Source organism: Mastigoproctus giganteus, chromosome 3, assembly GCF_048544385.1.
Source record: "Mastigoproctus giganteus isolate SK-2022 chromosome 3, ASM4854438v1, whole genome shotgun sequence".
In the NCBI taxonomy this organism is placed as follows: Eukaryota; Metazoa; Arthropoda; class Arachnida; order Uropygi; family Thelyphonidae; genus Mastigoproctus; species Mastigoproctus giganteus.
The window spans coordinates 76,194,684-76,213,237 of record NC_143577.1 but is presented as its reverse complement, the minus strand read 5'-3'; the positions used below and the strand labels follow the sequence as shown (position 1 = coordinate 76,213,237).

The 18,554-nt window shown below is 37.8% G+C and overlaps 2 protein-coding genes across 5 annotated transcripts in view; one reads left to right on the top strand and one right to left on the bottom strand.

Moving 5' to 3' along the window:
• LOC150088093 (3',5'-cyclic-AMP phosphodiesterase 4C-like) overlaps nucleotides 1–18,244 on the top strand; it is a 528,447-nt gene extending 510,203 nt beyond the window's left edge. For all 4 annotated transcript variants that reach the window (XM_090369333.1, XM_090369331.1, XM_090369332.1 and 1 more), the window contains 5 exons: nucleotides 1,098–1,197; nucleotides 1,601–1,755; nucleotides 4,155–4,274; nucleotides 11,005–11,187; nucleotides 15,654–18,244. In XM_090369333.1, the coding sequence (XP_090225459.1) occupies nucleotides 1,098–1,197; nucleotides 1,601–1,755; nucleotides 4,155–4,274; nucleotides 11,005–11,187; nucleotides 15,654–15,935 (840 nt within the window). In that variant the 3' untranslated portion in view covers nucleotides 15,936–18,244. The remainder of the gene's footprint in view (nucleotides 1–1,097; nucleotides 1,198–1,600; nucleotides 1,756–4,154; nucleotides 4,275–11,004; nucleotides 11,188–15,653) is intronic.
• LOC150088092 (CXXC motif containing zinc binding protein) overlaps nucleotides 376–18,554 on the bottom strand; it is a 209,712-nt gene continuing 191,533 nt past the window's right edge. The window contains exon 8 of the mRNA XM_090369335.1: nucleotides 376–460. The gene's annotated coding sequence lies outside the window, so the exon portion shown is untranslated. The remainder of the gene's footprint in view (nucleotides 461–18,554) is intronic.

Here is an 18,554-nt window from a genome sequence, read left to right as displayed (position 1 = left end):
AAGGAAAACAGGTAGAATATGGCATAGCTACAATCCTGTCAGAAAGGATCTTACCTGTGTTGTTTGGATTTAGTGTGTGCATCCTGCTATTGAGACTAGATGAACTTGTGTTTATTGATTTCTTTCTTCTCCTCTGCTACGTGATTGTTATGAATTCTGTTATCTTCGTTACACTACATTATTATTTATTGATTTAATCAGGTAAAGAAAAGTTACATCTACTCCTAGACAGCAATGAAATGCTAGGAGGGTAAACACAACTATAAAAAATTAATACAATATACAGAGATCAAGTCAATAATTAATTACAGAATTTAAGACATTATGTTCAACATAAATCGTCTGTCCAAGAAGAGTGCGATGGTGCCGACAAGATGCTGCAGGCTGTCTGGAACAGGAGAAGGAGCGCAAATCATCCACTAACATGGAAGCCACGCAAAGCGATAGTGAAATGAAAGATCTAAAATTGCAAGATTGTGTAGGAAAATAGATTGTATCGTCAAAAACTTTTGATTACTACTGCATGCATACAACAGTGCTAAAATACAAATTATCAATGTATAATTTGGCATTGTAATTTAAATATAAGTTATGGAGTTTATAAACTGATCTTTTGATGGTGCTTGTGATGTGGAAGTCTGGTAAACACGATTTCTAATAACCGAAAATTCTATAGTCACCGTATGGCTTTACAACCATCGATAGAAAAGCTTCAAATACGAAGATCATTCATTCACCGGTTTTGGGCTTCTCTATGAAAAAGCATACTGTATCCTTGACAGGAAAAGATTTCAACTGTGGTTCGCTAGCACTTCTGTGAATACAGAATTTTCTACTAATCAAGTTTTGCGTATTCTGAAGTGAACACGCATCTAGTAAGTCGGTGTTGGATATCACAAACATCACGTTGTCTCTTTACAAAGCCATCAATTGCATACTCTCACGAATATTAATAGAGAATGAATTGAAGTGCGATCACTAATAGTAGCCAGGATGAGGCTTGCAATCTCAAAGCACTTTTCTGTTTACGCCGTACTTTTCAGGACAACAGTTTCTATCACATAATAATTTTTTTTTTCTTTTCTTTTTTTTTCCAGTCTGTGTTCACTGATTTAGAAATCCTGGCCATTCTTTTCGCAGCATCGATACATGATGTAGACCATCCAGGGGTTACCAACCAGTACTTAATAAATTCAAGTAAGCGTTTAAATATTTTTATTTCCTACCAATGCGCGATTTCATTTATTAGCTTATTCTACAATTAGATGGCAATTTAAAAAACCTCTACAAAGTTTAACCTTTTTTTTTTTTTCATTTAATTTAAAATTAATAATTGATGGATTTTCTTAATCCTTAAAATACAAACTTAAAATAGATTAATAATATAGCAAATTTTCTGTTACTATTTGCGAAAATGACTCAATGTCGAAGAAGAAAGCAGCAATGAAACTTTGAGCTCGGAAGTCGCTGTTATAGATAATGAAATGGTCGTTTGATATATATTGAAATTACAAGCAGATTTTTGCTTACTGTATATGCTTTATTGCTGCTACTAATAAAAAAAAGTTAGAATACTTTATTTTCTTTTTCTTTTTTTTAGGTTCGGAGCTTGCCTTAATGTACAACGACGAATCAGTATTAGAGAATCACTCGTTGGCAGTGGCCTTCAAGTTGCTTCAGGATAACAATTGCAATATTTTTGTGAACCTCAATAAAAAACAGCTCCTATCATTAAGAAAAATGGCTATTGACATGGTTAGTAACAACTACTTGCTTGTACTGTAAAACTTCCATAGCTGCACCCAAGTAACACTGCAGTTGTAGATCAGTCGACTGCAAACCAATTTGTTCTGCCCTATAATGTGATACCCATTTTTAGCAGAATTATGAATATTAGCAAGATTTGGGTATGAGATGTTTATAATTTTACTTGCATTTTTCACACACGTGTACAAACGAAAGCACCAAAAAGAAGTTGCCATACTCGGGTAGCTTAGTTTTGGTGCTTTACTCGATTCGTCATTGCCTATCATTGAAATTCCGAAAGGTATTTATTTCAATAATTGCTGAATATTCTGACAACCACATACTGTGGTTGTCAGAATATTCAGCAATTATTGAACGCTTTAATTTTAGTTTATATTTTATTGGAACTTTTGTACATTTTTTTATTACTAAATGTAATAAAAAAGTTTTATTTTTAAAATAAATTACCTTAAACTTACCTGAACATAAAGACCGAGTTAAGTTGCATCGACATGCATATAATAACATAGCTATTAACATCTTTATAACATTATGTTTTCATGTTACAGTTGATAATTAAAGTAACGCCTAATTTCCAAAGAAATCAATACTTTTCGTTGGGTGTTATTTCCAAATTCGCCACTTTTGCGAATTTGGAAATAACAGTAAAGACGTTGCCGATCTACGAAAAATTAAGTTTCCGTCTTGAACGTTTCGCATGGTTTTATTATCATCATCTGGTGAGTTTTTTTTTTTTTTTTAATTTTTTTAATAATAAGCGAACTGAATCATCTATTTTTGAACTATATATTTTTTTTTTTCGCAAAAATCTAAATGCATTATTTGAAATTTTCTAAATTACGTTAAATTTGTGATCAACCTCAATATGAGAATTCGGGAAGAGGGGATTTGTCCTTCTGGATTTTATATCCGTTACCTTTTACTAGATTGTTGAAAGACAGACACCGAACTTTATATAGTATAAGTCTCTCCCATCTAAGAAAATCCTTTTCAAGTTAAAAAAAATGAGGAGAAAACGTCTAACAAACGTTGTGGTTACAGCAATAACGGGATTCACTTAATCAATTACTCAATCACTAGAACCTCGCTTACAGCTATCTATTGATATCCTTACATCTATCTGGCGTACTGTACATAATGTAGATGGAAGGGAGTCAGTAAGCGAAGGTTAAGTAATTAACTAATTTATAAACTTTGTCTACTACTTCTATGTTGCTACTTTACTAAGCCTTAACGATCTCTTACTGAAAGGTCACATTCAGTGTTGAGATTCTTGCTCTGTTTTCCGCTTAGGTAATGAAGTACACTTCACGCCCGAAACTGCTTCGTCATCATATTTATGCCATACAGAACTTTAATTGCATCCAATTTCATATACAGGTAGAGATAATAAGCATTGAAATGCCTGTGCAGAAATATTGCGTGTCGGATTAGTTACGCCTTACCTTTTTGGGATGGAGCAAAGTGGAAAAACAAAGGGAAATAGCCATTGTGAATTCGAGATTTCGACTGCTTGCTTACCTTTTGAGATTTCTCGCTAAATTCTTTCATTCATTCTCCATTGAATGAAGCACAGTAGGAGGAAATAATTTAAATAAAATTCTTACGCTTTACTGCGTTTGATATTCGAACATGGGATCATTCTCCACCTGTACTAGGTTCCCAGTACCATGTGAATCTCCCAGATTCACATGGTACTGGGAACCTAGAACTCCTTAGGAAACTCTGTTTCGTTCCACTCAATAACCAGTTGACGAATAGAAATATCAGCAAATTTTCAACTCTCATTGAATGATGCGGAAAGGCAGAATGTAAAGTCGAAGCCGTAAGGGATTCTGGATGGATCATTGTTAGCGAGTCTTTCAGCTGATTATCTGAACAGCAGTGACAAAACTGCAGAACTATTCTTTATTGGGAAATCAATGGTGCAATTATTCAAAGGCACTTGCAAAAATAAGACTGTAGGTTACAAATTTCAATTACAGGAGAAAAAACCTACAGTCGAAATATCTGTAATTTTTAAAGGAAATTTTTGCAATGAAGTTATAAAACTAAACGTTAAACCTCGTTACTTCATTTTTACAAAAGAGCTTATATATATATTCTTTTGTCAGTGAAAATTAACTTGGAGCAGGTTCCTCTAGTAAGATTATTGGAGAAAAAGATGAGAGGAAAATCGCTCTCAGTTTCTAGTGGTTTTCCCTTGAATTTAATAAGCCACATGAATATAAGAAAGAAGGGAGGCGCCGTGGTTGTAGAGGAGATGGAAGCACATTGTTTTTATTTACACTTTAATCGGCATTTTAAAAATTCGAAATATTAAAATTAGAACTAAAAGTGCTCTCATTTTTTTGTTAGTAAGACTAACAGTGAAATTTTTCATTTAGGTTCTAGCAACTGATATGTCCAAACACATGAACCTTCTAGCAGATTTGAAGACTATGGTGGAGACAAAGAAAGTAGGTTCAGGAATGGTGTTACTAGATAACTACACAGAAAGAATACAGGTATGTTTTAAGTGAATACCAAAATTAATTTTAACGCAAGGTGTGAAATGGAATTTTGCTGTATAAATCATTACATAGAGTTATAACATTCAGTAATTCCATTATTTGATTCTCTGAATTGTATTTATGTAATATAAAACACAAAAAACTACCTTCCTTGCACTATAACTGGTTTAAATGCAGTAGCCAGGTTTCTCTGAATTGGTGCACCTTCCTAATTGCCACTCAACTGGTTTTATAAGGTTATATTTCCTTAGAACCTATATCCAAACGTACCTGGATATAGTTTCTAAAGTGTTACAAATAGATAAGATTATGGTCTGTTTTGAGAATAAGTTGAGGGTAACGATAAATCTTAAAACTGAAAGAAAATTTTGCGGGATAAATATCTTCACATTATTAAGACCGTGAGAATTTCATAAGGTGCTCCAACTCAACATAACTTTAGCCATTACGTAAATTTAAAATTGATGAAAACGTATTAAGTCAACTTAATATTTTATTTTGCAGAAAGATAGTTTCATCTTCGGTTTTAAACTGGAGTAACTCTACCCTGGTTTCTGTCCGGATAGTAGTACTCTCATTTTTGAGCAGATCTTCCTCAAAACAGATGATACTTTGTGTGATTATGAAAATACTGAAATTCGTGTTCTTTTTTTTTTTTCCAATAATAAATAAATCTATTGTATTGCATACAAACAAAATCCAGTGTGAATACAAAAATCATTGTGCGTCTAACACCTAAAAAATTCTAAACAATCAGAGTTCTGCAACAAATATATCAGCAGCTTCTGGTAATACTAAAGTCCATTAAATTACTTCAATTGGATGATTGCTAGCTTTGAACGGCAATACGATGATTCATATTTCCACTCTTGCTGCTGTACCTGGTGCATGTAATGTGAGAAAATTTAAACAATCTTTCTCCCTGTAGCTATTTTAGAAATTGCTTTCTTCCTTTGCCTGTTGGAGAAACTGCTATAAAAACTTGGATATGACATTCGCGTCCATTATTTTGTTTTCTTTGCTCCATTTTAAGGCTTTCGATGATATTTCAAGATGTTTTACGACACATTTTTAAATAAACCTTGCTGGTTGACAAAGATATTGTTTAGCTGAAAAATGTTTCCTCATTTTGGTATCAGGATGTAATAGCTTTTTGTTGTCGTCTTTTGTTAATGCTCAAATTAAAATACTGAAAATAAATTTGTTTTCAGTATTTTAATTGAGCTTAATCTATAATGACCTGTACCTGATATGTGGAGAAACTTCGTGCTTTCACTAGGTTCAAGAGGATAGATATATTACGATCATCCGTAAGGAAGAGAGCCCAGACCGAAAGTGTCAACCTCTGGAACGCAATCACCCGGAATACACATCCGCTTATCAAAAAAACTTTCGACCAAATCGTAAGAGTAGGCAGGTATGCACCGGCATTATTCGGTCATCGGGAGGGGTGGGGGGAAGGTTGAAGGAAAGTGGAACATTAGTGAGGACATTCAAATGATATATGTGTGTGTATATATATATTTTTTAATCTAATTCCTCACGGTTAATAGAGCACAAGTTTTAACTAGCTTAAAGAATGGATTACACAAAATCAACAATTTTAATAAATCGATTAAATATATAAATCAGTTGGCATCGCATTCTATTGATATTAGTAAAATATTTAAAGTTCTATGGGAGAAAACAATGTGCTGTTTTTTATAACAAGCAAAATTCAATAGCATATAACTGCTGAAAGTCTTATGAAGAAAGAACTTAGTAAAAATTTCTGAATTTAGCAACACAGAAGTGGACAAAATTTCAAAATACAGGTCATATGTTCCGAACGTCCTTTAAGTTCTTTTTCTGTAGCTCTGGAGGCAAATTAAAACTAATCAGTTTTAATTTGTCTCCAGAGCATGAACATGATGTTTGAGTCATTCTAGGGTGGGGGTTACATATGCACAGTTCTTTTCGACTGGAGATAGAGGATTGCTCTTTGATCGCAGCTCAAGTGACCTGTTGATCTTACGCACTGCCTTCCCCACACTACCCTCTAAAGAGAAATCTTCAACCTAATTCACGTTATTTCCTGATACGTGGCTTATTTCTAGTTTCAAAGGATGTTCTGTATCCATTGGGGCTCAGACCGCTCCTCCTCCTTTTTACTGTGGTCTTTATGACTGGTGGCCACTGCATTACGTACATCTATCGTTAGTTATCAGAATATCCTGGTTTCATCGTGACATGGACTCAACAAGGTGTCGAAAGCGTGCCATGAGAATACTGGTTTATGTTTACTCATCTGCTTCTCACTGTTGCATATTGAATTGAGATCTGATGAATTCATTCTCATGTTCCTAAAATCAGTTCTGTACAATTTTGATATGGTGCATTAACCTGTTGGAAGAACCCATTCGCAGATGAAGACATTGCATACATGAAGGGATGCGCCTCGAACCAATACAGATAACCTGCAGAATCCAAATGTTGCTCCACGGTATCAAGAGAACCTAATGTGCACTACAAAAGCACTCCGCCCACCCTATTACACCGCCGCTACCAGCCTGCATTGAACTGCACACACGCAGCATCTTTGTTTATCTGCCCACCTACTTGATACCATGCGATATAAATTGCATGTTATGAACACGGAATGTTGTTAACACAGGAACGCTCCCTTTCATGAAAATGGTACGTGTACCCAATAAAGTTATCACTCTGTGTAGAGCTGATGGTCCCAGCCAATCGTTAACACATGCTTAAAATGAGGAACAGTTACTAAGCCTATATGTACCTGATCTAGAGCCGCAACGAGTGACTTCACATTTGCATCAACCATCATGACATAAATCACAAATTTATGACGGGTCACTACTTGAACTCACCCAGCCTCATACCACAAATACAGTACCATGAACTCAAAAGCAACTTTACAGAAGTGTGGACCATTCAGAGGGGCACCTGTTCCGCTAAATGGTCTAGAAAACCTAATAATTGGTCAAGGGGGGGGGGGGGGGCAACATATTCAATTTACAGCATCTTAATGGTGGCTTTTCAAGAGGGATCAAGAAGGAAGAGAAAACTTTCTATTCTCACTCCCACAAAATCGCGAAGAGAAGGGCACTAGTCAACAACTTACACAGAAAACGTTTTCAGCGCGCTCGAAGATCCTGGCCTCAGGCTGAAGTTTGTCCTGAGACAGGGCTACCGTGAGGTCAGGAATGAGTACACAGCCAAAATCAAGCTCCGCAAAAGGGGCTCCTGGGAAACTCTCGTCTCCACGGAGGAAACACTGACCCTTGGGGAGTGGTGTACAAAGTCACCACCAACAACCTCCCCAGCAGGGGAGAAGTGGTCTCGGCCACTAAACTGCCATAAGGATCGTATACAAGAACATGGAAAGAGTCGATCAATAATATCCTGGACACTGTCTTTTCTTCCACAGGTTGATCCCCACACTCCGGAACAGCTAAAACTCTGTGAAGAGAATGAAACTTACCAAACGTCAACAATAGAAGATCCATTTACCCTGGAGAACCTCAACGCAGCAGCATCCAAAATGCGAAACAAGAAAGATCAAATCGAACCCGAATTAGTCAAAAAATCTGTTAATCTTACCACATAAAATCCTTGATTTCTTTAATCACTGCCTCTCAGAGGGCACCTTCCCCTCTGATTGGAAAACTGCCAATGTCCGACTCATACCAAAAAATCCGACCAAACCTTAAGCCCTCCCAGGGGCCTACCGGCCCATTGCCCTGCTGTCAATGCTGAGTAAACTACTCGAGCGACTTCTTCACCACAAAATAGAAACACACTATCAGGAAGCTGGACTCTCATCACCGAACCAATATGGATTCCGGGAGGGGCGCTCCACTGTGGATGCACTCGAAAATATCACCGAAGCGGCCAAAAATTGTGATCGCAAATACTTCCTAGTTATATCCATCGACTTCGCTGGAGCCTTTAACTCCCTATGGTAACCCAGCATCCTGGGAAGGCTCCGGAGAGTTCATATACCTGGTAACCTCTATCAATGCATCAAATCCTATCTTAAGGACAGAGAAATCACTGTTAGTGCCCCATACTGCAGTCTTTCCAAGCCAGTCTACAGGGGTCTGTTCTAGGGCCTCTCCTCTGGAACCTAGTCCTAGATGATTTTCTTAACCTTGACCTTCAGGGTGTCAGAACCCAGTCATACGTAGATGACCTGGTCCCGATGCTTGCAGCTGACAGCAAGGCCCAAATGGAAACTATGGCAAACCAAGCTATTTTCACCCTACGAGAATGGGCCAGCCAAAATTTCCTCAACATCTCGCCAGAGAAGACAAGCTCAATTCTCCTAAAAGGCTCTAGACCTAAGAAGGCCCCAACAAATCAAGGTCGGAGGGACGACCATAAAGCTCAAAACTGAACTCAAATATCTTGATTTGGTTCTGGACAAGAATCTCTCCTAGACATCGTACCTCTGCTATCTACGAACCAAGATAAAAAAAATTTCTGCACTCATTGCTAGGGTTACCCAGAGGGACTGGGGCCTGAGAAGGAAAACGCTCTCCCTCTTTTACAAGGCTATATTCGTCTCGGTACTGACCTACGCAGCGGGTGTATGGTACAAAAAGGCAACTACAGTAGTGAATAGATGCAAGCTGGAAACAATTCACCACTCAATTCTGTTAACGATCAATAGAGCATGTTGTACAATCAGCACATACGCACTCCAGGTCCTTGCAGGTACTCTTCCCCTGGACCTACAAATTGTCTGCTGCGGGCTGCTTTTTCAACTGTTAAAAGGGAGAACAACCACCTGCACTGGCTTCACTACAGACCCAACAAGCAAAAAGAACCTGGAAAAGGTATGACTCATGACATTCCTGAAACAATCCTGGCAGGACAGATGGTCAGCCTCGACAAAAGGCACAGTTACCAAAAAATTCTTCACCCTGAGATTAATCTGGTATATCCGGCCTGGTTTTCACCTGGTCTACACAATACATATCTCCTGACTGGACATGGCTCTTTCAGGAAAAAACTCTTTGATTTTGGAATCTCGGAAACACCGCGATGCTCCTGTGGGCAAGAGGAATCGTTGGAGCACCTTATACACGTCTGTGAAATCTATGAAGGCTTGCGATGCCAGCTAGTCACAAGGATCCACTCCCTACTCCGAAACCAGGAACACCTAATACTACAGGGTATTCACCCAATTTGCTCAGGACCTCTTTTCTCGACAAAGATTCCTGCCACCTCCATAACAACTACTGATCTCCCGACTCTGGCCGACACCCCAACACTAAATGGCGATGGAATTGCACAACTGTGTGACAACAGTACCCTACAAATAAAATATCACGAACAGATAACTATGGCGCAGCAAGCCCAAGGATTCAAAACTCCTGGAAGACTGTCCCATGACTCACGAACAGAACTGGACAAGACAACTGCAGCATTCCACCTGATTGCCAGTCCCTGGACTACTGTACCAGACTCTCACTAACTGCAAACTCAACCACTGAACATCGACATGCAAACTGGAACTGTCAATGGACTCCAATAAACTTAACAGAACAAGGGCTCTCAAAGCAGTGGGCCCCTGTCTTCAATATGACACTGAACTGAAACACGAAATAGGAATACTGAAGTCCCCTTACTTCAACAAACCAATAAAGAGAGACATCAGATCGGACTTACACTGGATTGGACTACCTTCCAAATCATCAGATTGAACTAGATGAATTGACTACCTGATACGACTTCCTCTTGCAGCTATGCTGCCAAGGCGTCCACTGGCGATGCAATACCATGCTCCCTTGCATGGTACTTTCTTTCCACCACCTGGGGGGAGGAACAGATTCTTGTCTTCTTCCCCTATTTTCTTCCTCCTGGGGGGCATGGGCCTGCCCCACTGATCTTCCCAAGGGTCATCTTTCCTATCGACATCTTACTCTGACTTTCACCTCCCAGTCTTCCCCCTACTCTGCCAGTGTCAACAGCGAATGTCCCACACAACCAAAATTTAAAGCATCCAAATTAATGCGCAAACTCTCTCGGCCTCGCAATCCTAACAGTGTGTCATCCTTTTTTTTTTTTTTTTTTTTTTACAAATAGGTCCTAGCCACTGAAATCTCAGGAAATTAGGTGGCAGGACCTGCCAGACCAGAGTAAATATCTAAATGCTGGTGTACCTGATACCTGTTGGGCCCCAGCGGCTAAATGGCCAGAAGAACAACGGTACACACCATTACACACCTCAAGATCCGTACACTTTTAAATCTCTGGCCTTTAGAGTGAACTGTTACACCCACAATGAAAGCAACGCGGAGATGGGGGAAACCCCTAGTGCCGTTAGACATGAACACACTATACGCTATACTATAAACTTAGACATATTTAGATTCCACTACACACCTAGGAAAAGTAGACATCTTGTAATTGCCTAGGATTTTGATTAGTTTTGTTTTCCTAGCCACCAATGAAGAGCCTAAGCGAAACTCGAAACGTATGTCTGGAATTACATTTAATAATTCTAAATTTTATATACGTCTAATGTGTACTTCTTGCTAAATTCATTTTTTTTTTATTTACTGTTGTTCTTTTTACAAAGAAAACAGGAAAAAAGTAATCGAACGAAAAATAAATCTTTTTATAGTGCAGTGTAGCGCTTTTTTCCATAAATTATACTCTTCAATAAGTATATTAGTAATAACAATTTTCTTAATTCGTTTGACCATTATTTCAGGTTCTACAGAATATGGTCCATTGCGCAGATTTGAGTAATCCGACAAAACCTCTGGATCTCTATAGACAATGGGTTGAACTTATAATGGAAGAGTTTTTCCAACAAGGAGATAAAGAAAGGGAACAGTCTCTGGATGTTAGTCCCATGTGCGACAAGCACACTGCAACGGTAGAGAAGACCCAGGTAGGTCAAGTATATTATTGAAGGGTATAAGAAGGAAGAAGTGATAGATAAGTAATTTGTTTTGGTTGCCGTGTTTGGACGATAAGCTTGTATTTCACGACCAGTGCAACTTTAGAATTCTACAAGACCATATTATTCCCTAATTCTATTTTTAGGCATTAAAGCAATAGTAACTCCGCCCTTCTAGGTAAAGTAAACTTAACAAAAGGAAGCATAGTCGCCCTTTTTATACAGTAGAAGTCGAGTATATCCTGGTGCTTTTCAATTAAAAGACACCGTGGTTGGTCTACTCGCTTATTTTTAGGATTAGGTCGTCTTGACCGTTTTTGTCCTAGTTGGATTGAATTCGAATCTGATGTTAAAATTGAATTAAGTATTATGTTTAAATCGTACGATTTCTTAATTTAAATTTTGCCCAATGAACTGCATTTTCTCTTAACGGGAAAGTTGTTTTCCCATCCTCGGTTTAATATATAAACGTCATCTTGTATTTCTGAAAGGAACATAAGATCATTTTATTTGGAGAGAGAAAAAAACCATAGTTTCTCAAAATTTTATTTAATATTTTAATTAAAAAAACAATTAGTTTATAATAATAATTAACCATTTCGCAATTGGATGGGCTTATCAAAATGTACTAGGGGTGCGCATCTAAGGGCACAAAATACGCGTGCACCGACCATGAATAGTACCAGTTGCATGATACTAGACACGTCCGTTCTTAATACAAAAATGTAAAATAACAGTATAACGTAAGAATTATGAAGAACAATAATATTGGAAAATATACCACTGTTCTAATAGAGATAATGGTAATAACTCTATTATCATTACTTTTAGCTGATACTTATACCGGCTGTAGCAATTTATGCTAACAAAACTAAATTTTTTATTATCTTCTCATTTTACAGCTGTATTTACAAATTCCTTGATTCTGGTAGCTGTTCATCTTCAGGCGTACTCTAAAACCTTTAGAGTAACGCTTTCAAATTTAAGAGCATTTCATGTTAATTTTAACCATATGTGGGTGGTAATACAAAGGGTACTAGGAAAGTTTTGCAATATGACGCAACAATGAATCACAGGAAGCTGCTTGTCGCTGCATGTTGAGACATGTTCATACGTGCATAGTAGCCGCCGCGCCAAGTCGATGAGCTCAGTTATTCATTAGTAGTGAGAGTGTAAAGTGCTTGCGATTGCATCGTGGTCACGAAATGAGATAAGGACAGTTTTGCGGTATAATTTCGTGCGTGGTTTAACCATAGACCAGTGCTTAGAAGAAATGACTCTTGCACTAGATGATGATTGTCCACATCGTACAACGATATTCAGGTGGTATAGAGAATTCCAAAGGGGAAATTTCACTCTGGAGGATTCTGAGAGGCCGGGAAGGCCACGAACGTCAGTTACGGAGAAAAACGTTACTGCTGTGAGGAAAATGCTTGACGAAAACAGGCGAGTGACCTACCAACAGATAGAGGATACTTTGGGCCTAAATGCACCAGCAATTCGTTCGATTCTGCAAGATCATTTGCACGTGAAGAAACTTTGTTCTCTCTGGGTGCCGCATCAACTGACTGAAGAGCAGATGACATGACGTGTGACTTGGTGCCGGGAGATGTTAAAAAAGTTTGATAAGGGACAATCTCGGTATGTGAACAACATCGTGACAGGTGACGAGACTTGGCTGTACTATTACGATCTGCCGACCAAGGCTCAAAACAAAGTTTGGGTCTTTGATGATGACGACACACCCGTAATTGTCAGGAAATCCCGATCCGTAAAGAAGAAAATGATAGCTGTATTTTTCAAATCGAGTGGAATTGTGGAACGTGTCGTTTTGGACACGCAGAAGACAGTCACAGCTAAGTGGTATACTGAACAATGCCTGCCTAAAGTCATTGGATCTATGAAGAACCTGCGGCCAAAGTCAAGAATGGACACCTGGTACCTCCATCACGATAATGCTGCAGCTCACCGCGCCAAAGCCTGCACCGAATATTTGACCACGACAGGGCTGAAACTTCTCGAGCACCCTCCCTACAGTCCAGACCTTGCTCCCTGCGACTTTGCACTGTTCCCGCATGTGAAAATGAAGCTAAAAGGGAGGCGGTTTTCCAGTGATGAGGACCTTCTACGGGCTTGGGACAACGAGTGTGCTTTACCCCCTAGTGAAACTTGGCAGAACTGGTTTAAAGATTGGTTTCGGAGGATGGAGAGGTGTATTGAATGTAGAGGAAATTACTTTGAAAAAATTAAATAAACAAAGCTGTATTGCAAAACTTTCCTAGTACCCTTTATAGTAGGCGTTCTCTCTCCCTAATGCTCCTTAGTGGTACTGAAATACAAGCAGCAATGGAATAATTCTCCTTATCATATTTTTGCTTGCTAACGTTACTTTCTTAAATTCGCCTCCAGAGATTCCCAATTTGGAGGCCTCTGTAGACGTATTTCATAAGCTATTTTATGGAGATATAATTCAGAATAATTTATTAGTGGATAATTTTAATTCTCTTGTACAGGAACGTACTTCAGTTCATGCTCAGCCCAGTCCTCTGTCTCTTGTTTCGCATTTAGAAAGTGCTTTGAACATATTTTCAAGTATATACAACTTTAATATTAATACTTAACGCATCTGCTTCTAATATGATTGCACATCTTCAAATGTCTCATTAATTACGCCAAATATTTAAATTTATTAATTTTTATTTCTTGCTTTCATGGTGGAATTAGCATTAGCATTAGTAGAGGCATTTGATGCAAGAAAGCAAGCTTATGCAGCATCAGCCAAAAAAAAAAAAAAACCCACTTCCACTTCACCCCTCTGTTCGTTCAAAATACCTGTCCAGCTGAGCCTTAAACTTATTTAGGCTATCAACCTCCACCACAAGGGATGGAAGTCTGTTCCACCAACCAACCAACCACCCGCTGGCTAAAGGCAAATTTCCGCACGTCTATCCTACATCTGTCTTTCCTCAATTTGAATTTATGCCCTCTCAGGTGATTTTTCTGAGCTAGAGGAAGAATCCCATCAGCATTGAGCATGCTTAAACCATTCAAGGCTTTATACACCTCTATCAGATCACCTCGCTGGTGCCTAGTCTCCAGACACTGTAATTTGCAAAACTTAAGCCTTTCTTCGTAAGAGCACCCCTTTGTTCCATTCACTAATCTTGTTGCCCTTCTCTGTACTCGTTCCAGCAGCTCTACATCCTTCTTGAAATGAGGTCTCCAGACCTATATACAGTATTCTAGGTGTGGCCTGACCATCGCCTTATACAATGGAATAATCTACTCCTTATCCCTGCTGGAAAAATTCCTGTATATCATTGACAATACTCCATGAGCTACTCATGCAGCCCGTCTGCACTGCTCAGAGAACTTCATATCTGCCTGCACAACCACCCCCAAGTCCCTTTCATTCTCTACCACTGTCAGTGTAGTACCACAGAATAAATGTGTTACTCCTCAGATTCGAAGAAGCAAGGCTTTCTAAATAAGATAGTTAAGTAGGTCTCTGGCAGAGTTGCAGAGCTTTCAGTCTGCAAGCTAACAATCAAACTAACCTGCCTTAGAACACCTACTGACCTTTCGTATTACTCCTCCATAGCAGGCTAATCGGCACGATTCTTCACTGTCTGCCACGCGTTTGGAGAGGTCCGATTTCGATCCTTCGAGGCTGTAGTTAGCCGATTTAATATTTAATAAATATATATTTTTTGGCGTTCGTGTCACTAATCCTAAACGTTTCCTCCCTCTGTCCGCAGCTTCGACCGGTATCAACAGTAAACGCACGCGCACATTTTGATAACAAAATGAAGGCAACCAGTGTATATACAGAGGAAAGGTTCCACTTCTGTTGTGGAATACGATTTTTATTTTGTATAAAAAATATTTTTTATACAGTATGCTTGAATTATGCTTAATAACTTGATTACAAAATATTTACTCGAAACACTTTTTTACCTAATATGGAATATCACGAGGTGCATGACATATTTTCTTTTATTATGAACTACTTGATTTTCAAGTTCAAGTTCATCTGTGAGATTGGTTCATATTCTAAACACGCAATAATAAACTACCAGTATCTGAGCAAAACCTTATTCATGAAATAAGTGTAGAGGCTACCTTACAAAACTTATCGTCAGTAGAAAATCACACAGTCGACTATCACCAACAAAGCTAGCCATCAAGATAGATTTAAACTTGAATTCGGCGGTCCCTTAAAGCGTTTCATATTTGGCACGTTTCTTCTATAATTCATAAAAACAAGTTGTATTTTTCCCCGTGATTATTTATTAGAAATGGAAGCTTTGTTATGAAATTGTTTCCGTTGTTACTGCTAAAGAGGTTACTTTAAAAACATTCGAGTAAGATATTTATTTATTATGATTTAAAAGGATACAAAGTTATATTTATCTGAAAAAGTGAAATATTAAAACTTTTTTTTTTTCCTTTTCTAGGTCGGCTTTATAGATTATATTGTCCATCCGTTATGGGAGACATGGGCTGATCTCGTACATCCAGATGCTCAGGAAATATTGGATGCTCTGGAGGAGAACAGAGACTGGTATCAAAACATGATCCCCATCAGTCCTTCCTGTAGCCAGCAGAATATACAAGAAGACGCAGAAAGAGAAAGTGGTTACAACAGTCCACGGCATGGAGGTGAACGAATTAAATTCCAGATCACCTTAGAAGAACCGGAAGAAGAAGAATTAGAAGAGAACGAAGATATCATATAAGATTTCTGAAAAGTTGCTCTTCAGCAAAAGCAACAACGGGGCTAGTCAACACACCGCATCAGTGATCAAGTGAGGGTGTTCATGCTGTGATGTTTCCTCCTCCCTCATCCCACCGCTGTGGTAGAAGTGAGGGTGCTGCAGTGATCAAGGGCAGCTTCTTCCCCACCCCCCTCTGTAATACAGAGAATATGGCCGGATCGTAACTAAAACAAAGGAATAGTCCTATTCCAGGATTAACTCGTGGTGCTCTCACAGCGAAGACTCTAGCCAAAAGCGGCGGCTGTTATTTATTGACCACAATTTCTGTTTTGGATTGTTAGTTTCTCTTGACTATCTCCAATGGGTAAAATTCGGAACCAAAGGGATGTACACGTATACTTTTAGTTAGAACATTTTTTTTCCATTTAAGTCTCTCTTAGATTACCTAAATTGAAATTCACTCACCTGAACTACCTGACTAACAATTACACGTGGCCAATAAGTAGTCCTGTGGAGGGAAACTCATATGTTAGAAAATTTTGATTAACAATTGGAAAGTAATCTATCTCAATTAAAATACAGAAATATTTTGGGGGGAAATGGTTATACAGAATCTGGAAAATACTCTTCATCAGTTTCCCATATTCTTGTATTGGTGCATCTTCTACAACTTAAATCTTTAAACTATAAGACCTACTCAACACCTTCCACTCTTCTTCAGCTACTTTATTAACACTTATACACAACTACCTTCTTGAAACTGTGAAGAGACACTATACTATAATAGACATTTTATTCTGTCTTCTTATACATCCCTTTACAATGTATCCTCCAATTTGATTTCTCAACTTCTATCATATTTCATTTGTGAAATAATTTTTGTTCTGCCATCATTAACAACATTTTCCTTGAAATTGTAGCTTATTATTTCGACGAAATTAATACGCCTATTTAATAAGTACCGTGGTTGATGACCTTCGGACTTCGAGGCTAGTCATATTCTTTTTCTTTTTAACTGCTGTGTATGCACACATTTATATATCCATTACATCGTCCATTCTTTCACTTATTTAAGTTTATTTACCAAATATTTCATAACTCATATCAATCTTTGCAGACGAATGCAAACTTTTTTTGCTTGTAAGATAACAGGTAAATGCAATTATAGCCTTCTTTTTGTTTATCTTGGTGGAGATTCGTTTCGATGTAAATAAGACGGGGTGTCCACGTATTCAAAGTATATTCTCTCTCTCAGAAATCTCCCATTACATCTTGTTAAAAAAAAAAGTGACGTTATGTATTTTATCTTGTATGAGAACTAGCAGAGGAAACTATTATTAATTTTTTATTAACACGGATATCGGTATAATATACTAGGAGAGTTTGGCTGCGTAAAAGATTAAGAAAATTAACAGGAAGTTACTTTTCTACTATCGAAACTAGGTACTCTGATTTCATACCGTTTCACTAAACGCCATATTAAATGTTATTGTTCGGTGTCAATAAAACACTATTTCATTTTGTAACATATCGTTCTAATAAGAACACAACCATTATTTAATTTTTCTTTTAAGCTGAGTAAAGAACTTGAAACACGAATATCTATGCGAGTATAATTTTGAGATTTTAGAGACCCAAACGAAATCCCACTCTTAGAGATGCATGATTGTTTAGTGACGCTTTTCAGATTCAGTGTACACTTTGTAAATAAATGTAAGCATGCTGTTGCAATATCTACCATCTATGTATAGAACTTTCAACTGTTAGTCTGTGATGGACGAAGTTATTATGCAAATGATCTTTCTCTCTGTAGTAGCATTCCTGAAGTGAAGCTGCAACAAGGAATCAAAGTTCTAGTTTAGCCACCTGTATATACACCACATCACAGCGAGGTTTTCAAAGTGCTATTACGTATGAAGTCAACCAAATAGTCAGTAGAAACTTTTAATCTATTAATATATATCAGTAAAAAGTCCTTATCACACTTAGCGATCACTCCTCCTGCCTCAAAGGAAATACAAAAGAAAGGAAAAAAAATGAAGGATTTGAAACCGATTTACGGTGCTTGTGCTTCTTCCTCCGTGATGGAAGAAACAAGTTGTACATTTTCAGCCTTAGTGTCCTTTCTTTTCTTTTTTTTTTTTTTTTTTTTTTATTTTGTTGTGATTTCGTCGATTTGTCACTGATCATGCCTTCCTACTGCACCGGCAGAGATACTTTGACTAGTAATTAAGTAGACAGATGGCTTGTGTGCTGTCTCTGTAATATAATGTCTAGGTGTATATGTGTGTAAAGTTAGCATAATAAATTGTTGATGATTTAGCCAGCCACTTGCAGTACATGTACCTCAATCAATGTCACGGTAAAGTTAATCACGCAGTAGTTCATAATCCAGCCGAGATGAATTTATAGGGACGAATTCTTAACTGCCGTTTACCAGTTTGACCATCAGATGGCATTTTCAGACAACCTCCATAGTTTATTTTGCGTTATGCTTTCCTGTGTTCTTTATATTCAAGTATTGCACTTAGGAATTCAGGAAGGTGAATCTGAATTCTGCAATTACAGTATCAAAATTAAATAAACAAATGTCTTTAGAAGCTCCAGTGTCACATCGAAATTCTTTATTTAATTAAGCAT